General features: G+C 38.0%; 1 protein-coding gene across 3 annotated transcripts in view; it reads left to right on the top strand.

Annotated features, from left to right (window-relative positions):
- Positions 1 to 413: 413 nt before the first annotated feature.
- Positions 414 to 26,898, top strand: part of ACBD6 (acyl-CoA binding domain containing 6) — a 205,398-nt gene continuing 178,913 nt past the window's right edge. For 2 of the 3 annotated variants that reach the window (XM_049634139.1, XM_049634140.1), the window contains exons 1-3: positions 415 to 968; positions 7,441 to 7,505; positions 10,175 to 10,271. In XM_049634139.1, coding sequence (XP_049490096.1) covers positions 747 to 968; positions 7,441 to 7,505; positions 10,175 to 10,271 — 384 coding nt within the window. In that variant the 5' untranslated portion in view covers positions 415 to 746. Of the gene's footprint in view, positions 969 to 7,440; positions 7,506 to 10,174; positions 10,272 to 26,898 lie in introns of all 3 variants that reach the window. The other variant, XM_049634141.1, reaches the window with a different exon arrangement.

Consider the following 26,898-nt stretch of genomic DNA (forward strand, 5'->3'; position numbering starts at 1 on the left):
TACAGCGGAACCTTCGTCCTCAGCTCCGTGTTTCCGCGACTCCGCTCCCATCGCTACACTACCAAATAGCCTGCCTCCTTCCCCACTCCCGATGGCCTATGCCGAGAACAGGTTCCAGACTTTGTGACTAGCAATTTCAACAAAACGATTAACAGACATCCCGATGATCGAGGACAGTTTCTCCGAGCACCGTATCTCTAGCGCGCCCCCGCGAGTTCCCCTTAGCGGAGGGCGCCCAACGCAGGAACGCCCGCTCTTGCGGGTCCAACGCCGAGACCGCCTCCGCGCCTAGCCCCGCGCGCGTGCTCGGACGCGTGCTCAGGCGCGTACGCCGCCCCGTCCTGCCCCGCCTCGCGCGCACGCCGCCCCGCCCCGCCCGGCGCGCACGCCTCCCGGCCATCGCCGCCTGCCGCCCTTCCTCCCCGATCTCTCAGCTGCGCAGCCCCCAGACTCGCTCGCCGGTGGAGGGACCCGGGACGAGCCAGAGCGCGCTGTTAGCCTGAGGAAGCCGGGGGAGACCCGCTGGGCCGGGCAGAGCCGTCAAGAATAGCGGAGCCTGCCCTGCACGCCCGGGAGCGAAGTGAGAGCGAGGCAGAGTTACGTGAGGCAGCGCAGAGTAAGTGGGCTCGGGTCCGACTCGAGGTCGGGCTCGGGACCGAGACTGGTGGGCCAGGCCCCCGAGCCGGCGTTACCCCCGGTCTGAGGAGCACCGAGCGGACACAGAGGGACGGACCGAGCAAGGACTCATGGCCTCGCCATTCCTGCCCGCGGGGGCCACCACGGGCGACAGCGGCGGCGAGCTGAGCTCGGGGGACGACTCCGGTGATGTAGAATCCCTTCAGAGCCCCGAGACCGAGGCGTCCGGGAGCCTGACCGAGCTCTTTGAGAAGGCTGCAGCGCACCTCCAAGGCCTGGTTCAAGTGGCCAGCAGGGAGCAGCTCTTGTACCTGTATGCCAGGTACAAGCAGGTAAAGTCCCAGGGAAGGGGTGGGTGCGGGAGAGCCATAGGAGACCTCTTTCCTCCAAAAACTAATAGTAATGGCTAGGTTTAAGTGTGTGTGTGTGTGTGTGTGTGTGTGTGTGTGTGTGTGTGTTTAATCATCTATTAAGGAATAGCATCATTCTGAATTTGGAAAGGACCGATCTGCTATCCTAAGGATGAAGGTTCACTGGACATTGAATGTCAGTTTTCTACGACTTCTCAGACTTGCACAATGACCATGCACTTATGCTTTTACCAACTTTAGAAAATGAGGATGAGAAAATAAGATTTATCATTCACTGTTGCTAAGGGTCATATGGAGGTAGTTATGGAAGTAATATGGTCATATGGAAGTGATGTTAAAAAAAATTGTGAGATCCGAGGAAATTATATAATTGTCATAAAAGGGTGATGCAATACAAAATAAAGTATTACCACTTTTATTATTGTGATTTTTAAAGTCCTAAATATATTAGACTTATGTTTTGGCTAAATATGCTTTTCTTAGATACAATTATAAAAATGTTAGAGCTAGTAAACACCAGGTGAAATAATCCCCTTCTTTTGCAGGAAAGGGAAGCCCAAAAAGAGTAGATAACTTGCCTAGGGTCATACAGAAAATCAGAACTAGAACTAGGTTGTAGCTCCTGGACTCTCTCTAAGGTTCTGAACTTTACCTGGAAATAATAATCATAATGTCATGTAAGACATATTTAATTTATCATTCAAAGAATCAAAGGTACCAGAAGTAAAAATAATTAATTGCTTTATCATAATCAACCAATACACAGCATCTTTTATGTGCAAAACACTTGGGTGTTATGCCTTCAGGGAGTGCAAAGAAGAAAACCATGATGGTATTTGCCTTTAAGAGACTTAAAAAGTTACATGAGGCATCTAGATTTAAACATGTGAAAAATTGCTAACAAGAGTTAAATAACATTTTAGGAAGACTCCATCTCTTTGGAACACTGGAAGCAATGACGTTCTGGGTAATAGTCCATTTTATTTTACTAAAAAATTTTCCCCTGTCTTTTGCTTCTTGGTATCTATTTCCTCCTGTTTCCTTTTAGAAAAAATAGTTGAGGGTCCGTCTGTATTCTTCAAGGGAATATGCTGAGTAGAGCATTGATGAATTTTGAAGATTGATGAATTTCAGTTATGAATATCAGTTAAAGTGGTTTGAGAGAGCCGTAGATACGTATGATATAATAGTGTTGAATGAAAATTGCCCCTGAATTGGCCTTGAAATTTGCTTTCTTGCAGAAGTTGTGGATATCTAATTTTTCTTTGGTTATTTACCCTGTCCAAATAACGTTAAAATGAGATGTGCAATGATTTAACAAGAGTTTATTGAACGTTGTCCTAGGACCTTTAACACGTCTGAATAATAATTCTCTGGGAAGTATAAGACTTTTCCTATAAATTCGCTGGAGAACATTCTTTTTCTTTCTAGGACATAACCTTATCTACTGATATTAGAGTCATAATTATTAAATATCTGATTTCTAAGTTACCAGTGAACTGCAGTCACCTGTCAGCTGGTAACGATTCTGTCTCAAGTATACTCCATCCAGATACACTGAAAGAGGTGTGCCCCTCACCCTTATAAGAGTTTGATGTTAAGGTGTTTAGAAATACTTTGTATCTGGAAATAAAATTTTTCATTATTAGAGAATAAGGTTATGTTTACTTAGATATGACATTGGGACACAATTTTTATCAATTTCTTATAATTATTTTACTTTTAACAGAATCCTGAGATAGTGTTAAAAATAGCATCTTTGATAGAGTAATAAAGTTGAAATTCCAATATAATTTCTGCATCATGAATCAATTTCTCATGAAACAATTTTGTTTTGGAATAGCACTGTATTTTGTAGGCTGAATGAGGTAAAGTTGTCCCTAGGAAGATGATAAAAATAAGCTGAGCTGTGAATCTTCTTTTCTTGGGCAGAGCCCTAAACTTACCTAACATAGTAGCTCTTTTAGTTTCAGAGAAGCCTGTAGCTCCAAAATCATCTTTTAGTGAAGTTTCAAAAAGATCACACAAATTAACAGTTTTTTGATTCTCTGCATTAGCAGCAAAAGATAACTAATTGACACCTGTGAAAACTCTAGGACAATGAAAATTTCAAACTCCTTTGGCTTTATTTTATAGGAGCCTTCAGCATGAGCACAGTGAGGATACTCAGCATGTTCTCTTACTTTAACCTGGTCACATGATTCACTGGCATTTGCTATTAGCACCCTTTGTTAAAATATTCTCTTTCAAGGCACTGGATGTATTATATATATCAGCGAGAACAGAGTTTAGATGTTCTTTTAAAATGGTACCTTTTATAACTCTGCTTTATAGCTCATGATTCATTATTTAATCATTTGGAAACTGTTGCTCATCAAGTCCTAAAATCCTGTAGTTTTATTTTTCCAGTCTTTTCTGATCCAGAACTGTTCTTTGAATTTGGGAATACAAAAGCTTCTGTGTCAGAATACAGGGTCAGCTGCTGAACTTTTATTTTCATTGCACATAATGGTGTGGAGGTAGGTGATCTAGAGCTGGTAGGGTGGCTCTGCTTCATGAGATCATCCAGGGGCTTGGTCTTTTTCTGTCCTGTAGTTCTGTCATCCCTCAAGGCAGCAGTTCTCAAATTACGGTTTAGAGATCCCTGAGAATCCCTGAGACTTTCTCAGGAGATCTGTAAGGTCAAAACTATTTTTGTAATAATACTAATACACTGTTTGCTTTTTTTCTATGTGATGAAACTGGTGATGCATCCGTACGAATCAAGGCAGAGGCAGCAAACTATACTAGTAGTCTGGTATTTTTACCACTGTGTACTCAGAGTAAAAAAAAAAAATCCAATTTCACTTAAAAATGTCTTTGATAAAGCAGTAAAAATCATTGATTTTTATTAATATTAATTCTTGAGTAGGAGTCTTTAGTATTGTGTGTGATGAAATGCAGGGTACACCCAAGGCACTTCTGCACACTAAATTATATTGGCTATTTTTGAGGAAAAACACTTGTGTAATTTTTGAGTTGCAAGCTGAGCTATCCAGTTTTTTCATGAAATATCATTTTTCCTTAATAGAACAAGTCACAGATAAACTATGCTTGTTCAAATTTGAGTATTTGGGGGATAGTTTCTTCAAAGTGAATAAAGTGAGCCAGTCACTTTAAGGAAAAAAGCTGTTAGTATTTGTTGCCAATGGTAACATTTGAACCTTCAAGTGAAAATTAGTAGTTTGGAAAATCTGTATCTGCCGTGTGAACCAAACAGCTTCCTAATACTTAAAAACTTTTTGATGAGATTAATGGTGACTTTAATGATTGAAAACTTTTGCTTTTGTGTAACGGACTGTGTCAACATTTGGAAGGAATGCACAACTCAGTGAACCATATTTTCCAAATATTGCATGAAATGTTACAAATTGTGAGTAAAAGATCCATTCAAAGTGCAAGTTAGGGCGCATGTGTGGCTCGGTTGGATTTCCGACTTTGGCTCAGGTCATGATCTTGTGGTTTGTGGGTTTGAGCCCCATGTCGGGCTATGTGCTGACAGCTCAGAGCTTGCAGCCTGCTTCAGATTCTGTGTCTCCCTCTCTCTCTGCCCCTCCCTCGCTCACGCTCTCTCTCAAAAATAAATAAACGTTAAAAAAAAAAAAAAAAAACAAACGAAGTGCAAGTCAGACAATGGATTTTATTGTAACAGTATGAAAAGTTCATTGATAGGACCTCAGAGTCCCCATTGCATCTAACCTTAAAGAAACTGCCACTTGTTGAGTTTTGGTATGGTATCAAAGAAGAATATCCACAGTTATCTGAAAATGCTACTAAATTCTTCTCTCATTTCTAACAACAAATCTGTGTGAAGCTGCATTTTCTTCATATACTTCAAACAAAGCAACATATTGCAGTAGATTGAATACAGAAATAGATAAGAGAATACAACTGCCTTCTATTAAGGCAGACATTAAAGAGATGTGCAAAATGTAAAACGATGTCACTTTTCTCAATAAAGTTTTTTTGCTTCATATAGTTACTTTTATAAAATTTTGTTATTAATTTAATGAGTTTATTTTTAAATGAGTTAATGCATATTTTAAGAAGTCTTCTAATTTTTAATATGGTAAATATTGATAGAGACAACTCACATAAAGCTTCTTGGGGTCCTCATTTTCTAAGAGAATAAAGGCATCATGAGACCAAAAAGTTTTATAACTGTTCCCCTTAGATCCTCTTTTCCTGGCCAGAGATGGCTCACCATCACCACATGCATGTTCTAGTGAGGGAGGGCTCAGGGAAAGGGAAGGACAAGCTCCCTTTTCTTTCCTTTTTTTAATGTTTGTTTATTTTTGAGAGAGAGAGGGCAAAGAGGATCCCAAGTGGGCTCTGCGCTGACAGCAGAGAGCCCAATGTAGGGCTTGAACTCACAAACCACGAGATCATGACCTGAGCCAAAGTCAGTCGCTTAGCCAACTGAGCCACCCAGCCACCCCATTAAGGAAGATATTTATATCACTTTCACACACATCTCGTCCCTTGAACCTGGGCTTAAGTTGCGTGACCACATGTAATGTTTAGCTGGATGACCATGTGTCTGGCCAAGATTTCATGTAGGAGAAATGGAGAATAGATATTGGTGTTTGTTTCTGCCACTGGCTGGTGTCTGGATAAAAACCAAAGGTAGTAACTGCAGCTGTTTTTATGATGTGTCATAGTTTCTCTTATGCTTCTAATAATCCATCAGTTTGGGTGATTTTAGAGATGCCAGAACTGAAGCCTAGATTCTATGTGGTATGTAAAGCAAAGTGGTATAGAAAAGGAATATTGGACTTCGGAGGCAAACAGTCCTAAATTCAAATCCTGACTACTAATTCAGGATTTGCTAATGTAACGTGTGAACTCCAGCACCCCTCCTCAGTTTTTCTGTACTCATTTATAAAATGAGTTTGTAATGGCAAACCTAACAGGCAAATGGGTTGTGTGGCCCATTTGACATAACGTGTGAAACTTTTGTTTTATGGTGATCAAGAAATGCAGTTCCTGTTCTCTCACTGTTTCCCCTTTTGGTCCCATTATAAAAGATCTACTCCTGTGTAAAGGTACATTTTAATATTCATCTGAGGGCCATGTGATTGTTTGCTAAACAAATGATAGAGATGATTATTGTTATGAATTCAGAGATGGATGAAATCATTGTAGACTGAAAGGGTTCTTACATCTGAACTTTTGAGTGGGACTAAAAGGTGTAGCATTTTGAAAGGCTGAAGGAAGAGAAGGCATTTCATGTGAGGGCAATAACATGAGCAAAACAGAATAAAAATCCCTAAAGCAGTGAGTAGATCCGCCTGGTTAGCGAGTAGACCATCAGTTTGATTTTAGCAAAATTCAAGTGTATAAGAGTAATAGTAGATACTGAGTAGGTCTCTGAGAAGTAGATGGGGTCGGGTTGTGGTATTTAGCATTAGGAAAAATAGATATTTGGTTGAACATGTGCCTAACATATTCATTCCACATTCATCAAGCATTTTTAACAACCTTAGATTAGGCATTATATAAGGTGCAATGAATGTGTTAGGAATGGTTTCCTAGCGGCTGTGTTCTGACAGAAAGATGAGACTTTACACAAAATTTTCTAATACCAGGTAAAAGTGAAAAGTGCTTTCAGAGATATACAGAATAAATGCTGTGAGAGTTCATCAGAAAGAGAGATTACTTCTGCCAGTGGGAATCAGGGGCTGTATAATGAATTCTACACTTGTGTGAATTTCATTTGTTTATTCACAATGAAAATAATTATTGTATAGTTTTACTACAAATGTTATTTGAGGTTTTACAAATAAGTATTGACCACAAACAAGAAAAGATTATTGTGGAGTAGATAGAATTTATATTGTTGTTGAAAAACCCTTGAAAATGTTTTGCACGGCTTTCAGCATCTATATTTGTACTGATTAGTTTCATAATGGGATACTTTACAAACAGTGTGCTTTATCCTGGAATTTGGGAGAGAGAAAATGCTAATAATGTAATGAGAAGCAGCATAAACAATGTTATGAATTCTGATAAATTGTACTATAAATCTTGTTTTTTGCATGTTTAAAAATTCTTCAATAGAATAAATGGTAATAAGGATTACATAATCTGTATTTATAATTTGCCTTACATATATAATTTTTCTACTAGTTTAGGAATGCCAGTGTTTGTTACCCATGTTTTTTTGTGTATCACAGTATTAGACAACAGTTGTTTTATGTGGTAAGCCAAAGCAGCCTTTATTTAAAGTTTGGTTTTTGTTTGCTTTTGCGAAGAATGTTAAGTTTTGTTATTTTATATAGATATTTTCTAATCTGTAGTTACTAAGTATACATAATAAATTTGAAAATAAAAAGTTTCTCTGGTATTTCTTTGAAAAATAAGTTCTTGATTTTTCCCCCCTCCCTTCAAATAGGTCAAAGTTGGAAATTGTAATACTCCTAAACCAAGCTTCTTTGATTTTGAAGGAAAGCAAAAATGGTAAGAAATTCCTGGAATCTAATGAGGTTGTTGGAAATGGTTTAGGTGTTTAAGAATTAGAAAGTAGTGAGCAGATTAAAGAATTATTTTTATGTTAATCTCTCTGCTATAGACTGTACTAACAACAGGCAATTGGGAGAGAGATTAAAAGAATCCGCTTTTAGCTAAGTATCCTAAAGGATTCTCATACCATGATGTTGCTATATACTTAGTCCACAACAGACATACACTTCTTACATGTGAATAGCTTCTTAGACAGTGACCATAAGAGCTATTCCTTGAGATTTTCCTATCCTGTCATACAGCCCCTAATGGATCACCACTTCTGTCCCCTGGAAGAATCTTTGGAAGAAGGACAGGAGGATGGGAACAGAGAACAGGATAAATCCTCATTTTTACTCCTCACCCCTGCCCCAATTTTATCTTCTCATTTCTATTGCTCTTCTGTTCCTTGCCCTACCCACACCACAGTGAAGACGTGCTTATAATAATCTGTTGGGGAGAAAGTGGGGGGGGAAGATACTGAGTCCATTTCTTTCCTGAATCCATAAGAAAAAATTATACCCTCCCCAGTTTTTTTACTTATAATTCAGAAGTTCCTTCTTATCGTATGAGGCCTTATTTACTCTTACCTAAGTGAAAAAAGAGCAATCGTGTACAACAGGGACCCTTAGTTACAGAAGGAAGGACTTTGGAGTGTCAGTCTTGGGATTAACAGTATAAAGGATAGGGTTTAAAAAATATATATGGTTGTAGAGAGAAGGGTGCTAGAAAAGGATTCTAACTTTACATTTTAGAGCAGTGCTCCTCAAAATGTGGTCCCTGACAAGTTGCCTCTCTGGACTGTTACCCAGCTGTAAAGAGAGAGATGCAAAGCTTGAACTTAATGTAAATCAGTTATGTCATTAAGCCCCTGTTTAGTTCAGCTTTTTTTGGTGTAGGACATTCTCAGTAAAGGAAGCATTGCTTTGATCTACATTCTGGCAGCATCTTTCTTTGCTAATGATGACAACTAGTTCTCTGACACTTTATTACCGTTGTAGAGAATAGCTGATGAAACTTTTATTGTGAGTTTTTTTGTTTTAACTTAAGAAATTTCATAACTTCAGCATTATTTTTTCCTATATGCTTGCCTATTTTTTCATTGTTTTTAGCAATTTTAAAAAGTTTTGATTTTACAACCACATAATAATTCAAGCAAGAATCATCAGTGGATGCTGAAACCGTTAGATGAAAAACTACTGAGGAGCAGCATTTACACAATTCTGACCCAGCGTTTACTTTTTAATTACAAGGAAGACAACTGGGAGATATTGCTTCTAGGTCTTTAATCTTATCATTGATGATGGGACAAAGTGATGTTATGTGCCCCCTGATGTGATGCATGGTAAAGAACACTCACCTATATATTGCTCTTGCCAAAGCATTTAACCTGATTCTAATCATGATTGATCATTTTTGGCAAGAACTCTGTAGGTGAGGAAACCTACAGTGAGAGAAATCCAAACTGATAGATCTTTTATAAAACTGGTTTGGACTCTTAAAAAATGTCAATATCATGGAACACAGAAAAAGATAAAGATACATGAAATCAATGCTATGTGTGAATCTTGATTGGCTCCTGGTCTGGGAGAAGAAATCTATACAGGACATTATTGGGTAATGAGGGAAATCTGAAGGTAGTCTATATATTTATATAATGGTATTGATGTTAAATTTCCTCACTTTGAAATATGCTGATGTATTTAGAGATAGAGTGTTAGGATGTATTCATTTATTGACTCAGGAGAGTCAGTAAAAATAAATTTGGAAAACCTCAGAAAGATGTTATGTTCATTATGGGAGCAGGAAGGTGGTAAAAACCTGTGGCACTGAATTGTGTTTTATGCTGGATCAGTGGATCTACTTCCTGGTTGGAAGCAGAACTGGGAGGACAAAACCAAGAAAGAGCCTGTCTTGGCAGCTTGAAGAAAAAAGAAGAAAAGGATGACCCAGAAGGGGGCACAGGATTAAAATATTACTCTTGGTATTTATATTGCAAGTAGTCCCTACCTTCTTACTCATTAGAATTCTTATCTCTGTCCTTACCACCCCTCACTTTGAAGTCCCTGTCTCAGGACCCACTACTAGCAGCTTACAGATGAGATAACAGCAGAAGGGAAAGGTGTATTTCTCACAGCTTAAATAAGAAGTTTGAAGTATTTTCCCAGGAAATATTGTTTCTTGTGCTGATTAGTTCCTATGTTACTGAAATGCTATAAGCACAGTTAATTCAAAAGGTGGAAACTACTTTTATTGGTCTGTAGATCATACATTCTCAATAGGGATGAAAGGTGGGTTTGGGGGAGTTATAAAATCTTGGATATTCTAGTGGTTTGTGGCCTTCCAAAATTCAATTGTTATACAATGTATCTGTGTTACTAAAATTTCATGGGGGAGGGTGATTAGGAAAAAATGTTTAAAAAGGCTCCTTAGGTGGTGGGATATAAGGTGTGCATTGGTATAGACCAAGGTAAATGCAAAAAGAGACCTACTCATCTATGGCTTGTTAGATCTATATCCCACATCCTTAAAATGTGTATGCCAGTTTTTTAATACCAAAAAGGAATGTGCTGTTTGCATTATTTCCATAGTTAATGATAGGTCATTTTGGATATTCTTTACTGTAGGGAAGCATGGAAAGCACTTGGTGATTCAAGCCCCAGTCAAGCAATGCAGGAATACATTGCAGTAGTTAAGAAATTAGATCCAGGTTGGAATCCTCAGGTAAGATTTGATGATTGTAAATAATGCTTTCCAAAAACATGATCTTCGTCTCTCAAAGAAAGGTTTAAAACCAAGTGTAGGCTTAAGTAACATTTTTAAAGTTTTATTTTCTTAAAAGATTGTAAAGTTATTATAATATTTGCTTGTCTCAAAATGCTGTTGCTTGAATGTTAACATAACCAGCTACTGATTCTGAGAACTCCTCTGAATTATAGAGAATTTTTAAAAGTATAATCGTAATTTCAATTTTGTAAAAACTCCGTTCATGTCAGAATTTGAAAGAGTTTAACATGAGATAATCATTATCTTGAAAAATGGTAGGTTTCTCTTGGATTTTTTTTATGAACACTTTCTGTACATGTACAAAATGCTTTTTGATGGGGATAAAATGTGTGTAAGACATGCTTTCTGCCATTGTATAGTTTAAAGTATATTATAGAAGATAAAACATAGCAAAATATGATTATAGTATAAAACAGTAGTAATATGAGTGCTAGGGAATCCCGTGGAAAGAGATTACTTTGGACCTTGGGAGTATTGGATGTTGTTCACTTAAGCGTACGCTTTTTTCCTGGTAACTTATTGGAGAACATCTAGAAAGAACTTAATAACAGTGGGGTTGCTATTTTATTTGAAAAAAAATTTTAAAAACATGGTTGACAGGTATTTTGGTGGAATAAAGACTACTTTGGTATCATGTAAAAAATTCAAATTGAGAGGTTCCTGGGTGGCTCAGTGGGTTGTGCCTGACTCTTGATTTCAGTTCTGGTCATGATCTCATGGTTCGTGAGTTCAAGCCTGCATCAGGCTCTGCACTGGCAGTGTGGGGCCTGCTTGGGATTCTGTCTCTCTCTTTTTCTCTGCCCTTCCTCTGCTCATACTCTTTCTCCAAAATAAATAAGCTTAAAAAAATGCAAATTATTACTTTTTATTAATAATACTTAGACAAAACATTTCAGTAATGAATGAATACAGCGATTTTCAGATTTTTTGGGTAATAATTGATTTCATTGGTACACATGTTTTACCAGTTTGAAGGAAGTTTGTTCTATTAATTATGGAATCCTGCTTAAATTTTTTTTTTTTTTTTTTAGTGTTTATTTATTTTTGAGAGACAGAGTGTGAGTGGGGGAGGGACAGGGAGAGAGGAAGACACAGAATCTGAAGCAGGCTCCAGGCTCTGAGCTGTCCATGCAGTTTGATGCAGGGCTAGAACTCACAAACCATGAGATCATGACCTCAGCCGAAGTCGGATACTTAACCGACTGAGCCACCCAGGCGCCCCAGTCATGGAATCTTAAAATGTCTTAAAGATTATATCTTATGACATAAAAAAATCTATCTTAATTGTGACTATAGACAGGGAGAGATAACCAGCTTAGGGTATCTTTGATGATACGACTGGCTTTTTGAAGTCATTGAAACATTTCCTGATGTTTTTGATGTGCGTGAATATTCATTTTCAGAAATATTCCACTTTGTTAATATCTTTTATAAAACAAGTTTGCATACAAATACATATCATAGAGGTCCTAAGGACTTCATATCTGAAATTCAGTGGTCAGTATAGGTGCCCCTCTGAGCTGAACTCAGCCTGAACACATATGGCACAATGTTTAAAAAGTAAAACAAGGAGGGTGTGCCTGGGTGGCTCAGTTGGTTAAGCATGCTACTCTTGGTTTCAGCTTAGGTCAGGATCTCACAGTTCGTGGGTTTAAACCCCACATTGGACTCTGCTCTAACAGTGCCGAGCTTGCTTGGGATCCTGTCTCTCCCTCTTTCTCTGCCCCTCCCTCACTTGTGCTTGCTTTCTCTTTCAAAATAAGTAAACATTTAAAAATACATAAATAAAAAGCAAAAAAAACCTTGAGTTTGAATGCATTTTGGTGAGTACTTGTCAGTCACTGTGGTCTTAGTTCTTCCCTGTTGATTTTACTTGACTGTTTCTGATGGCTGGCCCATGTAGACATTTGAGTTTAGAACTTCTTTTTTTTTTTTTTTAAAGTTTATTTATTGTGAGAGAGAGAGAAAGCACAAGCAGAGGATGGGCAGAGGGAGAGAGAGAGAGAATCCCAAGCAGGCTTCATGTTCAGTGCAGAACCTGACGTGGGGCTTGGTCTCATGACCATGAGATCATGACCTGAGCCCAAATCAAGAGTCAGACGCTTATATACATTGGAATACTACTTGGCAATGAGAAAGAATGAAATCTGGCCATTTGTAGCAACGTGGATGAACTGGAGAGTGTTATGCTAAGTGAAATAAGTCAGGCAGAGAAAGACAGATACCATATGTTTTCACTCATATATGGATTCTGAGAAACTCAACAGAAGACCAGGGAGGAGGGGAAGGGGGAAAAAAAGTTACAGAGAGGGAAGGAGGGAAACCAAAGAGACTCTTAAATACTGAAAACAAACTGAGAGTTGATGGGGGGGGGGGGATGGGGGGGGGGGAAAGTGGGTGATGGGCATTGAGGAGGCACCTGTGGGATGAGCACTGGGTGTTGTATGGAAACCAGTTTGACAATAAATTTCATAAAAAAAAGAGATGCTTAACCAACTCAACCACCTAGGTGCCCTTGAGTTTATAACTTCTGGTAAATGACAAAAATTATGATTTCTTACCTTCAGTACCTTAATTACTACTAAATAAAGTTGTGTTAACTCTCACTCTTACAAATGGTTACAGAGTCCATGTGGTTAGATAATTCTTCCTTATGGAAATTTAAACAGGCAGTAAGGATGCTTTTTAAAAATATCTGAGGGGCGCCTGGGTGGCTCAGTCAGTTGGGTGTCCGACTTCAGCTCAGGTCACAATCTTGCTGTCCGTGAGTTCGAGCCCCGCGTCAGGCTCTGGGCTGATGGCTCAGAGCCTGGAGCCTGCTTCCGATTCTGTGTCTCCCTCTCTCTGTGCCCCTCCCCCGTTCATGCTCTTTCTCTCTCTGTCTCAAAAATAAATAAACGTTAAAAAAAAAATTAAAAAAAATAAAAAAGTAAAAATATCTGAATCTCAGGGCACCTGGGTAGCTCAGTCAATTAAGCACGTGAGTTTGGCTCAGGTCATGATGTCGTGGTTCAGGGGTTTGAGCCCCACGTTGGGCTCTTTTGCTGTTGGCACAGAGCAGCTTCAGATCCTCGGTCCTCCTCTCTCTCTACCCCTCTCCTGCTCTCTCTCTCTTAAAAATAAACAAGAAAAAAAATCCAAATCTCACCTATTGAACATAAACTTGAATAAACCAAGCAGAATCAAAGGTACTTTCAAATAAAGATCATTCTTCAATACATTGTTCTAAAAATATTTTGACATCCATAATCTAGTTGTAAAGAGGAATTTTATGTTTTGTTTACATTTTTTTAATGTTTGAGAGAGGAGGAGAGAGCACATGGGTGGGGGAGGGGCAGAGAGAGAGAGGGAGAGAGAGTCCCAAGTAGGTGCCATGCTGTCATCACAGAACCTGATGTGGGGCTTGATCTCATGAACTGTGAGATCATGACTAGAGCCGAAATCAAGAGCTGGACGCTTAATCGACTGAGCCACCCAGGTGCCCTGTTTACATTTTTGTTTTTAATTTAAGCACTCTGAGCTGGTCCGCTTTGACACAGCTGTTTTCCCCTTTCTTTTTGATATGAAGTTGATCATAACTGAAATCTCAAGACATTTGGTATTCATTCATTATCTTTTAGGTTAAAGAAATCATTTTCTTTTGATACTAGTTTCTGCAAACAAATAATAATGCCTCTCATTGCTGAATGTGCTAAGCTCTTTATATGTATCATCCTTTGAAATCTTCATGAGAATCTTAAAAATTAGATTAGAAACTATTATTGTCTTCATTTTAAAAATGAGGAAATTTAGGGATGTCTGGGTGGCTCAGTGTAAGTGTCTCTCTCCCTCTCTACCCTTCTCCTGCTCTTGCTTTCCCTCTCTCTCTCTTAAATAAATAAACTTAAAAAAAAAAGGGGCAGCTGGGTGGCTCAATTGGTTAAGTATCTGACTATTGATTTCAGCTCAGGTCATGATCTCAGTTGGTGAGATCAAGCCCTGTGTGGGGCTCTGTGCTGACAGCACTGAGCTTGCTTGGAATTCTCAGTTTCCCTCTCTTTTTCCCCTTTACACGTGCTTTCTCTCTCTCTCAAAATAAGTAAACTTTAAAAAAATAGAATAAAATAAAAATGAGGAAATTCAGGCACAGTGACTTAGTATCTTATCCAAGATTAGCCAGCTAAAAAATGATGGTGCTGTGATATGCACTTTTATGTATAGGAGTCCAGAGCCCCCACTCTTCACCACTCTGCTATCTGTTCTGTAGCTGACATTTTATATTTACATGTATTTACACACATATATATTTGTGTATATATATAAAATGTATATATTGCATGTAAACTTACGGATGTGTATATGCATGAAAAATTCAAATAAAAGCAGCTACTGATTTAATCAAAGCTCCATGGAGTGAAGTATAAAATGAAGTATGGAATGAGCAATGCTTTAAAATGTAAACCCTTGAGGGGCGCCTGGGTGTTTCAGTCAGTTAAGTGTCCAACTCTTGGTATCAGCTCAGGTCATGATCTCATGGTTCATGAGTTCAGGCTCTGTGTTGAGCTCTTTGCTGGTGGCGTGGAGCCTGCTTGGGATTCTCTCTCCTCTCTCTCTGACCGTCTCCTGCTTGCTCTCAAAACAAATAAACATTAAAAAATGTAAACCCTTGACTATGTTTTCTGTTATGTTTCATCTTATCTCAAGAATGTGCTGTTGAATGTCTAATCAAGGCAATTCTTTTGCCTTATTTGGTTTTTTGCCAGGGAAGAAGGGTGAGTTTTTATTTTGGTATAAATTATTATTTTTTTGACAAATAAAAATTATATATATTTAAGGTGGATTTGATATATGTATACAGTGTGAAATGATTACCACAAACTAATTAATGTATTCATCACCTCTCATAGTTACCATTTGTGTGTGTGTGCTGAGAACACTTCGTATTTATTCTCTTTAGCAGATTTCAAATATATAATACATTAACACTATATTAACTAGTAATGGTATGTTATTAACTAATGTATACTTGATATAATTAAAACAATTTTTTAAATATTTATTTATTTTTGTGAGAGAGAGAGAGAGAGTATGAGCAGGGGAGGGGCAGAGAGAGAGAGGGAGACACAGAATCCGAAGCAGGCTCCAGGCTCTGAGATGTCAGCACAGAGCCTAATACAGGGCTCAAACCCATGAACTATGAACTATGAACTCATGACCTGAGCTGAAGTTGGATGCTCAACTGACTGAGCCACCCAGGTGCCCCGATAAAATTTTTTTTAAAGTTTCAGCAATAGTACAAAGAACTTTTGGACAGTCTTTATTTAGATACACCAGTTATTTATGTTTGCTTTAGCATTCTATTTACATGCATACACTCAAAATTTTTCTGAACCATTTTAGACTTTACCACTAAATACTTCATTATTTCTTAAAACAAGGACTTTCTCTTCTATAACTACACCATAATTATAAAAATTGGGACTTTTTTGGTGTTATGAGTTCTTTTGAAATTGCCTTTTTTAAAAATCCCTGGCCTCAGAGTCCCTGTGGGGCATTGTACACACACCCACACACCCACACACACACCCACACACGCACTAACTGTATATACTTAAGGTACATACCATGATTTGATATACATATAGTGAAATGGTTACTACAGCCAAACTAATCAATATATCCTTTCCCATATAGTTTTTTTTTTTTTGTAATGAGAGTACCAGATATTTACTCTCTTAGCATATTTCTAGTATTCAGTACGGTATTGTTTATTGAAGTCATCATGCCTTTATGTTATTTATTTTATTTTTTTTTTAAAGCTCCATATCCAATGTGGGGCTTGAACTAATGACCCCAGGATCAAGAGTTGCATGCTCTACTCGCTGAGCCAGTCAGGCACCCCTATCATACCTGTATATTAGGTCTTTAGATGTATTCATCCTATACAGCTGCAACTTTATACCCTTTGACTAACATCTCCCCATCTCCCATTCCCTACCAGCCCATTAGTAACCACCTACTCTACTCGCTGCTTCTTTGAGTTTGACTTTTTAATTTCCTCAGATTCTGCATATAAGTGAGATCATACAATATTTGTCTTTGATTTATTTCACTTGGCATAATAGCTTCCAGGTTCATCTATATTGTCACAAATGGGAGTATTTCCTTCTTTCTCATGGCTGAATAACATTCCATTGTTTACATATAACACATCTTTTTTTTTTTTTGCCTTTTTAAATTTTTTTGTTTATTTTGGGGAGAGAGAGAAAGAGAGAACGAGCATGTGCACGAGAAAGGAGGACAGAGGATCCAAAGCAGGCTCTGCACTGAAAGTGTGGGGCTTGAACTCACAAACTGTGAGATCATGACGTGAACTGAAATTGGGTCAAGTGCTTAACCAACTGAACTACCCAAGCTCTTTATCCATCTTCTGTATCTATTCATCCATAGGTAGACACTTGGGTTGTTTCTGTATCTTGGCTGTTGTGAATTATGCTGCAGCAAACATGGGAGTGCCAATATCTCTTCAAGATTCTCATTTCATTTCTTCTAGATGTAGAGTGGAATTACTAGATTGTATGAGGGTTCTATTTCTAATTTTTTGAGAAATCTCAATGCTGTTTCCTGTCTTGGCTGTACCAATTTTCATTCTGGTCAACAGGATGCAGTAGTTCTCTTTTCTCAAAATCAAGAATTTTAACATTAAATTCAATATCACTGTTGAATCCATAGTCCATATTCAAATTTATCATTTATTTTAAAAATCTGCTTTATAGTTATTTTATTTTTATTTATTTTTAGAGCGAGAGAGAGAGAGAACATGCACAGACATGCAAGTGGGGAGAAGGGCACAGGGAGAGGGAAAGAGAGAATCCCAAGCAAGCTCCACACTCAGTGCAGAGGCTCATGCAGGGCTTGATCCCATGGCTGTGGGATCATGACCTGAGCCCAGATCAACAGTTGGATGCTCAACCGACTGAGCCACCCAGGTGCCCTCCTTCAAAGTTATTTTAAAACATTCTGATCCATCATCCAGTCCAGGATCATGCAGTGCATTTAGTTGTCTCTTTAGTCTCTTTTAGTCTGCAGCAGTTACTTAGCTTTTCTTTTTCTTTCTTCATTGTGATAGGTTTGAAGAATATAGGCCAGCTCTTTTGTAGAATGTCCCCAGTTTGGCTTTGTCTGCTGTTTCCTCATAATTAGATTCAGATTATACATTTTTAGGAGGAATACCACAGAATTGTGTCCTCAATGCATCATACCAGGAGATACTTGATGTTTATTTGTCCCAATATTGGTTATGTTAACTTTGATCACTTGCTTAACATGGTGTCTGCCTGATTTCTCTACTGTAACGTTCCTATTTTTCTCTTTGTAATTAGTAATTTGTGAGGAGATACTTTGAGACTATGTGTCCTTTTCCTAATCAGATTTCATCCACTAGTTTTAACATCCATTAATGATTTTTCAACTCCATCATTTCTTCTACATTTATTATTTGGCATTCCGCTGTAAAAGTGGGCTTTCCCTTTTTCTCTATTTACTTATTCATTTTCAAGAACTATGAAAGATCTAGGATTGTACTCTACTTGCAAACTAATAAGTTAGCCTGTTACTGTTTCTTAGATGCTGGCAGAGGTACAAGACTCCTGGGTCTGAGCCAAAGGACTTTATTATTCATGGCATGGCAAACTGCATGAGATTCATTTGATTTGCATTGGTTTCTCACATCCCCCAAGTCCCACAGGGATGATGCAGGTGGGCCTAGATGGATTCCTACATATGCAGTCGGTTGTGCTATAGCAAAGGAGCACTGAACTTTTGGGATTCACCACTTTTATAGTAGGTGGAAGCAAGCCTGCTCTTTGTCAGGAGTTGGGAAGACATTACCTCATCCTTGAGGGTTGCTTGCTGCACACACAACCCTGAGAAATGGCCTAGGTAGAGAGTGGTCAGAGCCTGGCCTACTGACAGAGAATGTGCTGATTGCCTCTCCCAGCATTTCATGTATTTATATCAGTACTGTATATACTTAGGGATTTCTGTTTTATTCAGTGAGTTATAATCCATTACTCATCCTTAGTTATTTGGCTACTGGGAGCTCCTTCAAGATGGTTCCTGTGTCCTTTTGATATGTGTCCATCATTCTTTAAGCAGTTTCTTACTTTTTGGCACATGCTGTTATAGGCTATATTAGTTTCCTAGAATTGCCATAGCAAAGTACCAAACACTGGTACTTTGTAGTTGAAAACAACAGACATTTATTCTGTCACAGTTCTGGAGGCTAGAGGTCCAAAATCAAGTGTTAGCAGAGCCATGCTATCTTTGAAGGCTGTAGGGAAGAATTCTTCCTTGCTTCTGCCAGCTTCCAGTGGCCGTAGGCGTTCCTTAACTTGTGTCAGCATAACTCCAGTCTCTGCCTGTGTCTTCACATGGCCTTCTTCCCTGCGTGTCTGTATCCAAATTTCCCTTTCCTTTTTCTCACACAGACACCAGTCATTGAATTTGGGGTCCACCTCAGACCTCATCTTAATTGTCCCCCCACCCTGATTTTTGAGGTATAATTGGCATAGAATATCATGTAAATTTAAGATGTAAAACATATTGGCAGAGTTTGGTAAGATGGCAGGGGAGTAGGAGAACCCTAGGATCACCTTCTCCCACTGATGCAACTAGATAACTATGAAGTCATTCTAAATACCTAAGAAATTGACCTGAAGACTGGCAGAACAAACTTCATAACTAAAGGCAGAAAAGAGGCCATATCCAAGAATGTAGGAAGTACAGAGACGTGGTTTGGAAGCGAAATGGGTTGTGGCCACTGCAGTGGGAAGGGAGCCTTGGTTGCGGAGAAGAGTGAGAAACAGACTAGCACACAGGGGAGCACATGGGGAAAACGAATCTCCATAGCAGTTGGGTTGGAAGGGTTTTAAGAAGGGCTGGATTTCATGAACTCTTGCAACCAGCAGGGCTTAAAGCCTTGACTTTTCAATGTCGGTGGGCTTGGCTTGGGAGAGCCTGTAGGGATTGGGGCTGGTTTTGGAGAGAAAGCAGGACAAACATCCTGTGGATGTATAGTGTGGAAACAATGATCTGAAGAGCGCCTCTGGCACAGTGGGAAAGTTATTAGCTCATCTCACAGTGTATGCCAGAGAGGCAGAATTCATGGAGAAATCCCTCCAGGAACAAAGGAACTGGCAGATGCCATTGCCCTCACCTGCCCCACAGCATAAGAACAGAGCCTGTGGGAACCAGCCCATCACCAACACTTGCTACTTAACTTGCTTACACCAAGCCCTTTGCCCCATGTTTTGTTGGAACCACCCTTCCCAGTCAGGCTTGTCTCAGTCCCAGGATGGCAGGACCCCTCCCCAAAAGACCAGCCCAGACTGTTGTCCATACCACATCTCCCTTCTGGGAGTTTTGCAGGACCTCAGTTCTGAAGGCAGTGGTGACAGGTCACATTTCACAAGCAGATCAGAGCACACCTACTTAAAACTTAACCACATTCAGGCCAGGGACAAAACACTGCCCACAACAGGCAAAGAGAGTCTCTGCAGACAACTGTCCTGAAGGAAAAAGCAGCCAGGACACAACAGCAGAGCACACACAGCACACAGCACACAGGCACTCCCTGAAACACCAGGTCCTGGGAAATAGGGGACACTACACTGCAGGACACTACAGGACGTCTTCTTTATAAGGCCATTACCCTCAAGAACACAAGAAGTAGCTGACTTTTCTAACACAGAGAAAGAGGCACAGAAACTTTGGCAAAATGAGACAACAGAGGAATTTGTTCCAGATGAAAGAACAGGACAAGGCCACTGCTAGAGATCTCAGTGAAACAGATAGAAGTAACATGCCTGATAGGCAATTTAAAATAATGATCACGGGGGGCCAGGGTGGCTGTTGGCTGAATGTGACTCTTAATTTTGGCTCAAGTCATGATCCCATGGTTGTGGGATCAAGCCCTATATAGGGCTCTGTGCTGAGTGTGGAGCCTGCTGAAGATTCTTTCTCTTGCCCTCTGCTCCTCTCCCCAACTTATTCACTCTCTTTCTCTCTCACTAAAAAAAATAAATAATGATCATAAAGATACTCACTGGACTTGAGAAAAGAGTGGAAGACATGAATGAGACCCTTAATAGAGATGAGGAATAACATAGCAGAGATAAAGTTTTGAATAAATGAAATAAAAAAATACACTTGATGGAATGAAGAGCAGGCTGGAAGAAGCAGAAGAACGAATTAATGACCCCAAAGACAGAGTAATGGAAAGTAATCAAGCTAAACAAAAGAGAGAAAAGAAAATTAGGGAGAATGAGAATAGACTTTGGGAACTCAGTGACTCCCTCAAACATAACATTCATGTTACAGGGACTCCAGAAGAAGAAGAGAGAAAAGGGGGTAGAAAATGTATTTGAAGAAATAATAGCCAAAAACTTCCCTAATTTGAGGAAAGAAACAGATCTCCAGATCCAGGAGCCACACAGAAACTCCAACAAAATCAACAAAAGCAGATCCACACCAAGACACATTATAACTAAAATGGCAAAATGTAGTGATTAAAAAAAAAAAATTTAAGTTATGAGACAAGACAGACACATACAAGGGAAACCACATTAATCTAACAGTCTAACTTTTTTTATTTAGTCACTAAACCAGAAATATTAAAGGTGACTTTGAGTGGAAAGGAGAGACCAAAAGTGACAGTATGGAAGTAAGAAACACAAAAGCAGTAAACATAAATATTTCTGTATAAAAGCAGTCAAGGAAATAACAAAAGGGTGTAAAGTATGACATCATATACCTAAAATGTGAGGAAGAGTAAAGAATGGGTTCAGACTTAAATGACTATCAACTTAATATATAGACTGCTCTGTGCAGATGATATTATATACAAACCTAATGGTAACCACAAATCAAAAACCACTAATATATATGCAAATGATAAAAACAAAAGATCTATCACTAAAGAAAACCAGGAAACCATGAAAGAGAAGACAGTATCAGAGAAAAACTTCGGAAACAACCACAAAACAAAATGGCAATGAATACATATATCTTGATAATTACTTTGAATGTAAAAGGATGAAATGCTATAATCAGGACACAGGGTGACAGAGTGGATTAAAAAAAACATCTATATGCTGCCTACAAGAGACTTATTTCAAATACCTGCAGATTGAAAGTGAGGGGATGGAGAAACATTTATCATGCAAATGGATATCAAAAGAAAGCCAGAATAGCAATACTTATATTGCACAAAATAAACTTTTAAAACAAAGTCTGTAAAAAAAAAAGACTAAGAAGAACTCTATATAATAATAAAGGAGACAATCTAACAAGAAGATATAACAATTATAAATATGTATGAACCCAACATGGAAGCACCCTAATACATAAAACAGTTAATAACAAACATAAAGGAACTAGTCAATAGTAATATAATAATCGTATGGGACTTTAACATCTCACTTACATCAATGGACAGATTATTCAAACAGAAAATGAACAAGGAAAAAGTGGCATTGAATGACACCTTGGGCCAGATGGATTTAACAGATATATGCAGAGTATTCCATCTTGAAACAGAACACACTTTCTTTTCAGGTGCATATGGAACCTTCTCCAGAATAGATCACCTATTAGGCCACCTAATAAGTCTCAAAAAACGCAGAAAGATTGAGGTCATTCCATGCATCTTTTCTGACCACAATGCTGAAATCAGAAATCAACCAAAAGAAAAAAAACTAGAAACACCACAAATGCATGGAGGTTAAATAACATGCCACTGAACAATGGATAGGTCAACCAAGAAATCAAAGGAGAAATAAAAAAAAAAATTGGAAACAAATGAAAATCAAAACACAACAGTCCAAAACCTTTGGGTGGGATGCTCCAAAGCAGATCTAAGAGGGAAGTTTATAGCAATACAGGCCTACCTCAGGAAGCAAGAAGAATCTTAAATAACCTAACCTTACACCTAAAGGAGCTAGAAAAAGAACAACAAACAAAACCCCAAACCAGCAGAAGGAAAGGAATAATAAAGATGAGAGCAGAAGTAAATGATGTAAGAACTTAAAAAACCAAACAAACAGATACATGAAACCAGGAGTTGGTTCTTTGAAAAGATAAAACAGTATTCACATACACATCGTATATACTTAACCTCTACATATACACAATACTCATGTATGTATTTGTATAGTACCTAACCCAGACTATAGATAGACATATGTGTGTATGTATGCACACACACCTGCCTAACCCTCTCTCATATCTCCTATATTTATACTTACATATTTATGTGCTTATATATTAAAAACCACAAATTTATTTTCATACCTCTAATTCCAACCCAACACTACATTGGGTACATTTTAGTCTTTCCTCTTCCCGTATTTGTAACTCCTTTCTCCAACACAATCTTGGCTCCCAGTATTCTCATTATATTTACTTATTTGTTCAAACTTCGTCTACACAGAAAGTAGTTTCAGAATTGTTAACCTATAGTACTGTGAAAAACAAGCTTATTAACTGAAGTTCACTATTTTTTAACAGGGCGTTTTTGTTTATTAAGGTAAAATTTATATACAGTGAAATGTATAAATCTTAAGTGTATAATTTGATGTTTTAACAAATATTCAATACCATTTTGTAAAAACCTTGGTGAATTTGGAGAATAATTGTATCCTGGTCACTTTTTCTTACTGCCACCTAATTGACTTTAGTCACTTGGGAGATCAGAATTCTTTTTAACGTGAATGCTCTGAACCATGCAGTAATCCTGTTCTGAAGTGGCCACCTTGCTTCTCAACAGGTATCATTGACATAAAGTAGGAACACCAAATTGTAAGTCCTATAACAATTTTAATACATTTCTCACTCTGGATAAAAAAGATATGTTTTTATAGCCTGATAAATATATTAATAGTTCTAGAAGAGTATATTTTCCAAATTAAAGAATTAAATGTTTTTCCATAATTTCTAGCTAATATTTGATATTTTTATAGCTCCTTTGAAAAGATTCTTGTTCCAAGGTGCATAGTGTGATAAATACTGTTTTGTTTTTAGTCCCATATGATGGCTTTTGAGCACTATAGCAAAATGATTTAATTTGAGCTTGTTATCTGTTTGTCCTGTATTAGGCAAAAATAAACACATACACACCCCACACACAATGCTCTCTCTGTAAATCTCATTTAACAAAAGATTAATATCATGCATTTTGCATATATAATTAAATTTTTATCCTAATCTGTAAGAGATTATTGTTTCATGTTGAACTAAATATAAAATGAGGCCTTTGGTCCTATTTTGGATATTTGTTAAGGCATTACTGATATTATCCATTAATTCTCATTAATTGTATATTTATTGTGTGCAAATTATGGCTCTAGGTGCCGGGCATATAACAATGAACAAAGGAGAACCTCTCCTCCTCTTAAGGAGCTTATAAAGTATAAGTAATAAAATAAGTAAATATTATAGTGTATTTGAAGGTGATTAATGCTATGAAAAGAAAGTGGGAGAGGATGTACAGGAGGTGGGATTACAATTTTAAATATGATGGTCAAGGAAGGCTCACTGAAAAGGTGACATTGAGCATAGATTTGAAGGGGTGAAAGAGTGAGCCATATAGCTGTCTGGGGAAGAGCATTCTGTATAGATGGGACAGCCAGTGCAAATACCTTAGACAGAATCATGCCTAGTGTGCTTTTGAAACTGCAAGGACTGAATGGTATATATGGCGATGGGGAGGTGGGCAGAGAAGTAGGAAGAGGTAGAGTAGAGCACAGGGAATAGTCTACCCTAAGGATTATGGCTTTTACTCTGAATAAGAGGAATAGACTCATTAATTGTAAATTTGTGAGAAAGTTCGGGTGTTTGTCTATATTGTCCAAAAAGTAATGTTTTACTGAAAGTAATATAGGCATATGCAAATAAAAATTCAAACAGTATAGAAGACTATCAAATGAAACTTTATATTGCCCCACACATCATATACTCTTTCAGTTATATTTTCCAGAAGTATCTATCCACTTGTGACTGTGTAATTATGCATGGATACCTTTATAAGACTAAACTATAAATTCGTTCTTTTAAAAAAATGGTCTTCATAGGTTGAACATTTATTTGACATATAGTTGGAGGTTAATCTGGACAGTTCCTGCAGTTGTATTTGCTCTCTACCTCCATGCCTACTCTAGTAAAACCTCTTGTGGCCACCAGAGGGAGCAAAGTTCACTATGAATAAGATGGGATTTTACTCTTAAGAATTTATTTTATTTTATTTTTTTAATTTTTTAAATATTTATTTTTGAGAGAGAGGACAGAGCACAGGCAGGGGAGGAGCAGAGAGAGAGAGAGAGAGAAAGAGAGAGAGAGACAGAATCTGAAACAGGCTCCAGGCTCTAAGCTGTCAGCACAGAGTCCTAAGCGGGGCTTGAAGTCGGGAATGGCGAGATCATGACCTGAGCTGAAGTTGGACACTTAACCAGCTGAGCCACCCAGGCGCCCCAGCTCTTAGGAATTTCTAAGGCTTTCAGTATGTTTCAGTGGTATCGTTAATACCTTGGTTCTCACCATCTAGTCTCTTGCTCTTTTTTTTTTTTTTTTGACTCCTTAGATTTTTAAAACTTTTATGTTTACTTGAGATCTTAATAACTTTATTTCTCTTTACCTTACTAGTGTGATGACTTTTAGACTAGTGTCTGTTGTATTATATTCGTGTATTGTACATGAAGATAAATAGCATAAATGAGAGAACTGATACTCCCTTCTCTTTTGTTCTCATAGCCAAATAAGTGGTTATCTAGCTGTCCAGTAGCCATCTAGCCTTTTGTAAAACTTTCTATATTCATCTGTGGTTTTTATAGCATTGTCCTACCTATCAATTGAACAATAGAGTACATAAATTCATATGTATAAATATACTTACCCATGATCTCACGGTTCATGGGTTTGAGCCCTGCATCAGGCTCTACGCTGACAGTGTGGACCCTGCTTGGGATTCTCTCGCTCTTGCTCTCTCAGTCCCTTCCCTGCTTGCGCTCACTCTCTCTCTCTGTCTCTCATAAATAAATCTAAAGAAATAAGTATATTTACCTATAAATGTAGTCATAACTTTTAAAATTTACATTAAAAAATACTGGGCAGATATGTTTACTTTTGCCAAAAATTTATCTTTGATCTTTTTCTCATCATTCAGATTTAACTTTTTTTGGCTGTTACTTACTGGTATTGAATTGGGTACCAATTCAGTTTAATGTGCTTAATGAAAGGCACATGGGCTGCCTTATGCTAGAGAATCATTCTTTAGGCTACAGTCTCTCATATGTTAAAACTCTCACATTAGAAAGAGCCTTATCTAACCTTTCTTGATGGTAATACGTCTAGCCCACAGGCTCCTGAAAGCCTAGGACCATGCTGGGTTCATCTATGTATCCTGGCCATGCTGCCCACTGGGCAATGACATAGAAGGAATCTAGTAAATAGTTTTTAGATTATTTCTTCTTTCTCAAATAACTCTAATCTTTTTACATTTGTCTCATAGGAGGTATTTCTAACCCTTTTCTGGCTTCTCTCTTGTTGCTTCAAGTTCCAGGGCATAACTTATACTCAGTATTAGGGGGATTGCTTTATTTAATTCAGCAGCATTTATAGAGCATGAGATATGCATGGTGTTATTTTAACTCCTGAAAAAAAGTACCTTGAGATAAATAGAAAACTCATCATTTATGGTTAAGGACTAACAGTGTTGCTGAAGGGAACACACAGGGAAAGTGAATTTTGAATGAAGTTGTGAATGTGGTAAAGGCCATTTTTGACTTGATAGAAATATTCATAAAGCATGAAGTCTGCATGATTAAATACTGTTTTGCCCAAGGATTCAGCTTATGCTAATGTTTCTCCCTACCATTCTTGCAGTTTTAAGTATAATCTATGTTGATTATAAATGTATTTTTTAGCTCTGACCTTTTCTATGGTCCTGATTACAGCTTTTTAGACCAAGGTTACAAAAAAGAAAAAAAAAGAAACGCCTGCAGAGACAAGGCCATTAACATAAAAGAATGAGTGGGTTGGAATTTTTACACAGTTGTGGGGATTATGGTTTACAGAGGTGCGTAGGTCCTATTTACACAGGAATCCCAAGCAGGTTCCACGCCATCAGCACAGCAGGGTTCAGACTCAGGAGCTGAGAGATCATGACCTGAGCTGAAATCAAGAGTCAGATGCTTAACCGACTGAGCCACCCAAGCACCCTTGTGCTTAGCACTTTGAATTTAATTTTTCTTTCTTTTCTATTATATTACAAATTTACCCAAAATTAAGATTATATTTATATTCCTTGTAGCAGGACAGTATCTGAAACAGAAGAGGATCAGTAAATGTTGAATTGAAATGATCTGGCAGTTGTGTCATGTGTGATGCTGGGGGAACGGTTGTTTTGCTTTATATAGCTTTCCCAATTATAATAGTGCCAAGGTAATAGGAAATCGAGTTAAGATGTTGTATACATTGAATTCTGAATGCAGTGTCTTTATTCCTCTTTTATATGGCTTGTGTTCATGTTTTC

This window comes from Panthera uncia, chromosome F1 (assembly GCF_023721935.1).
Source record: "Panthera uncia isolate 11264 chromosome F1, Puncia_PCG_1.0, whole genome shotgun sequence".
NCBI classification, from domain to species: Eukaryota; Metazoa; Chordata; class Mammalia; order Carnivora; family Felidae; genus Panthera; species Panthera uncia.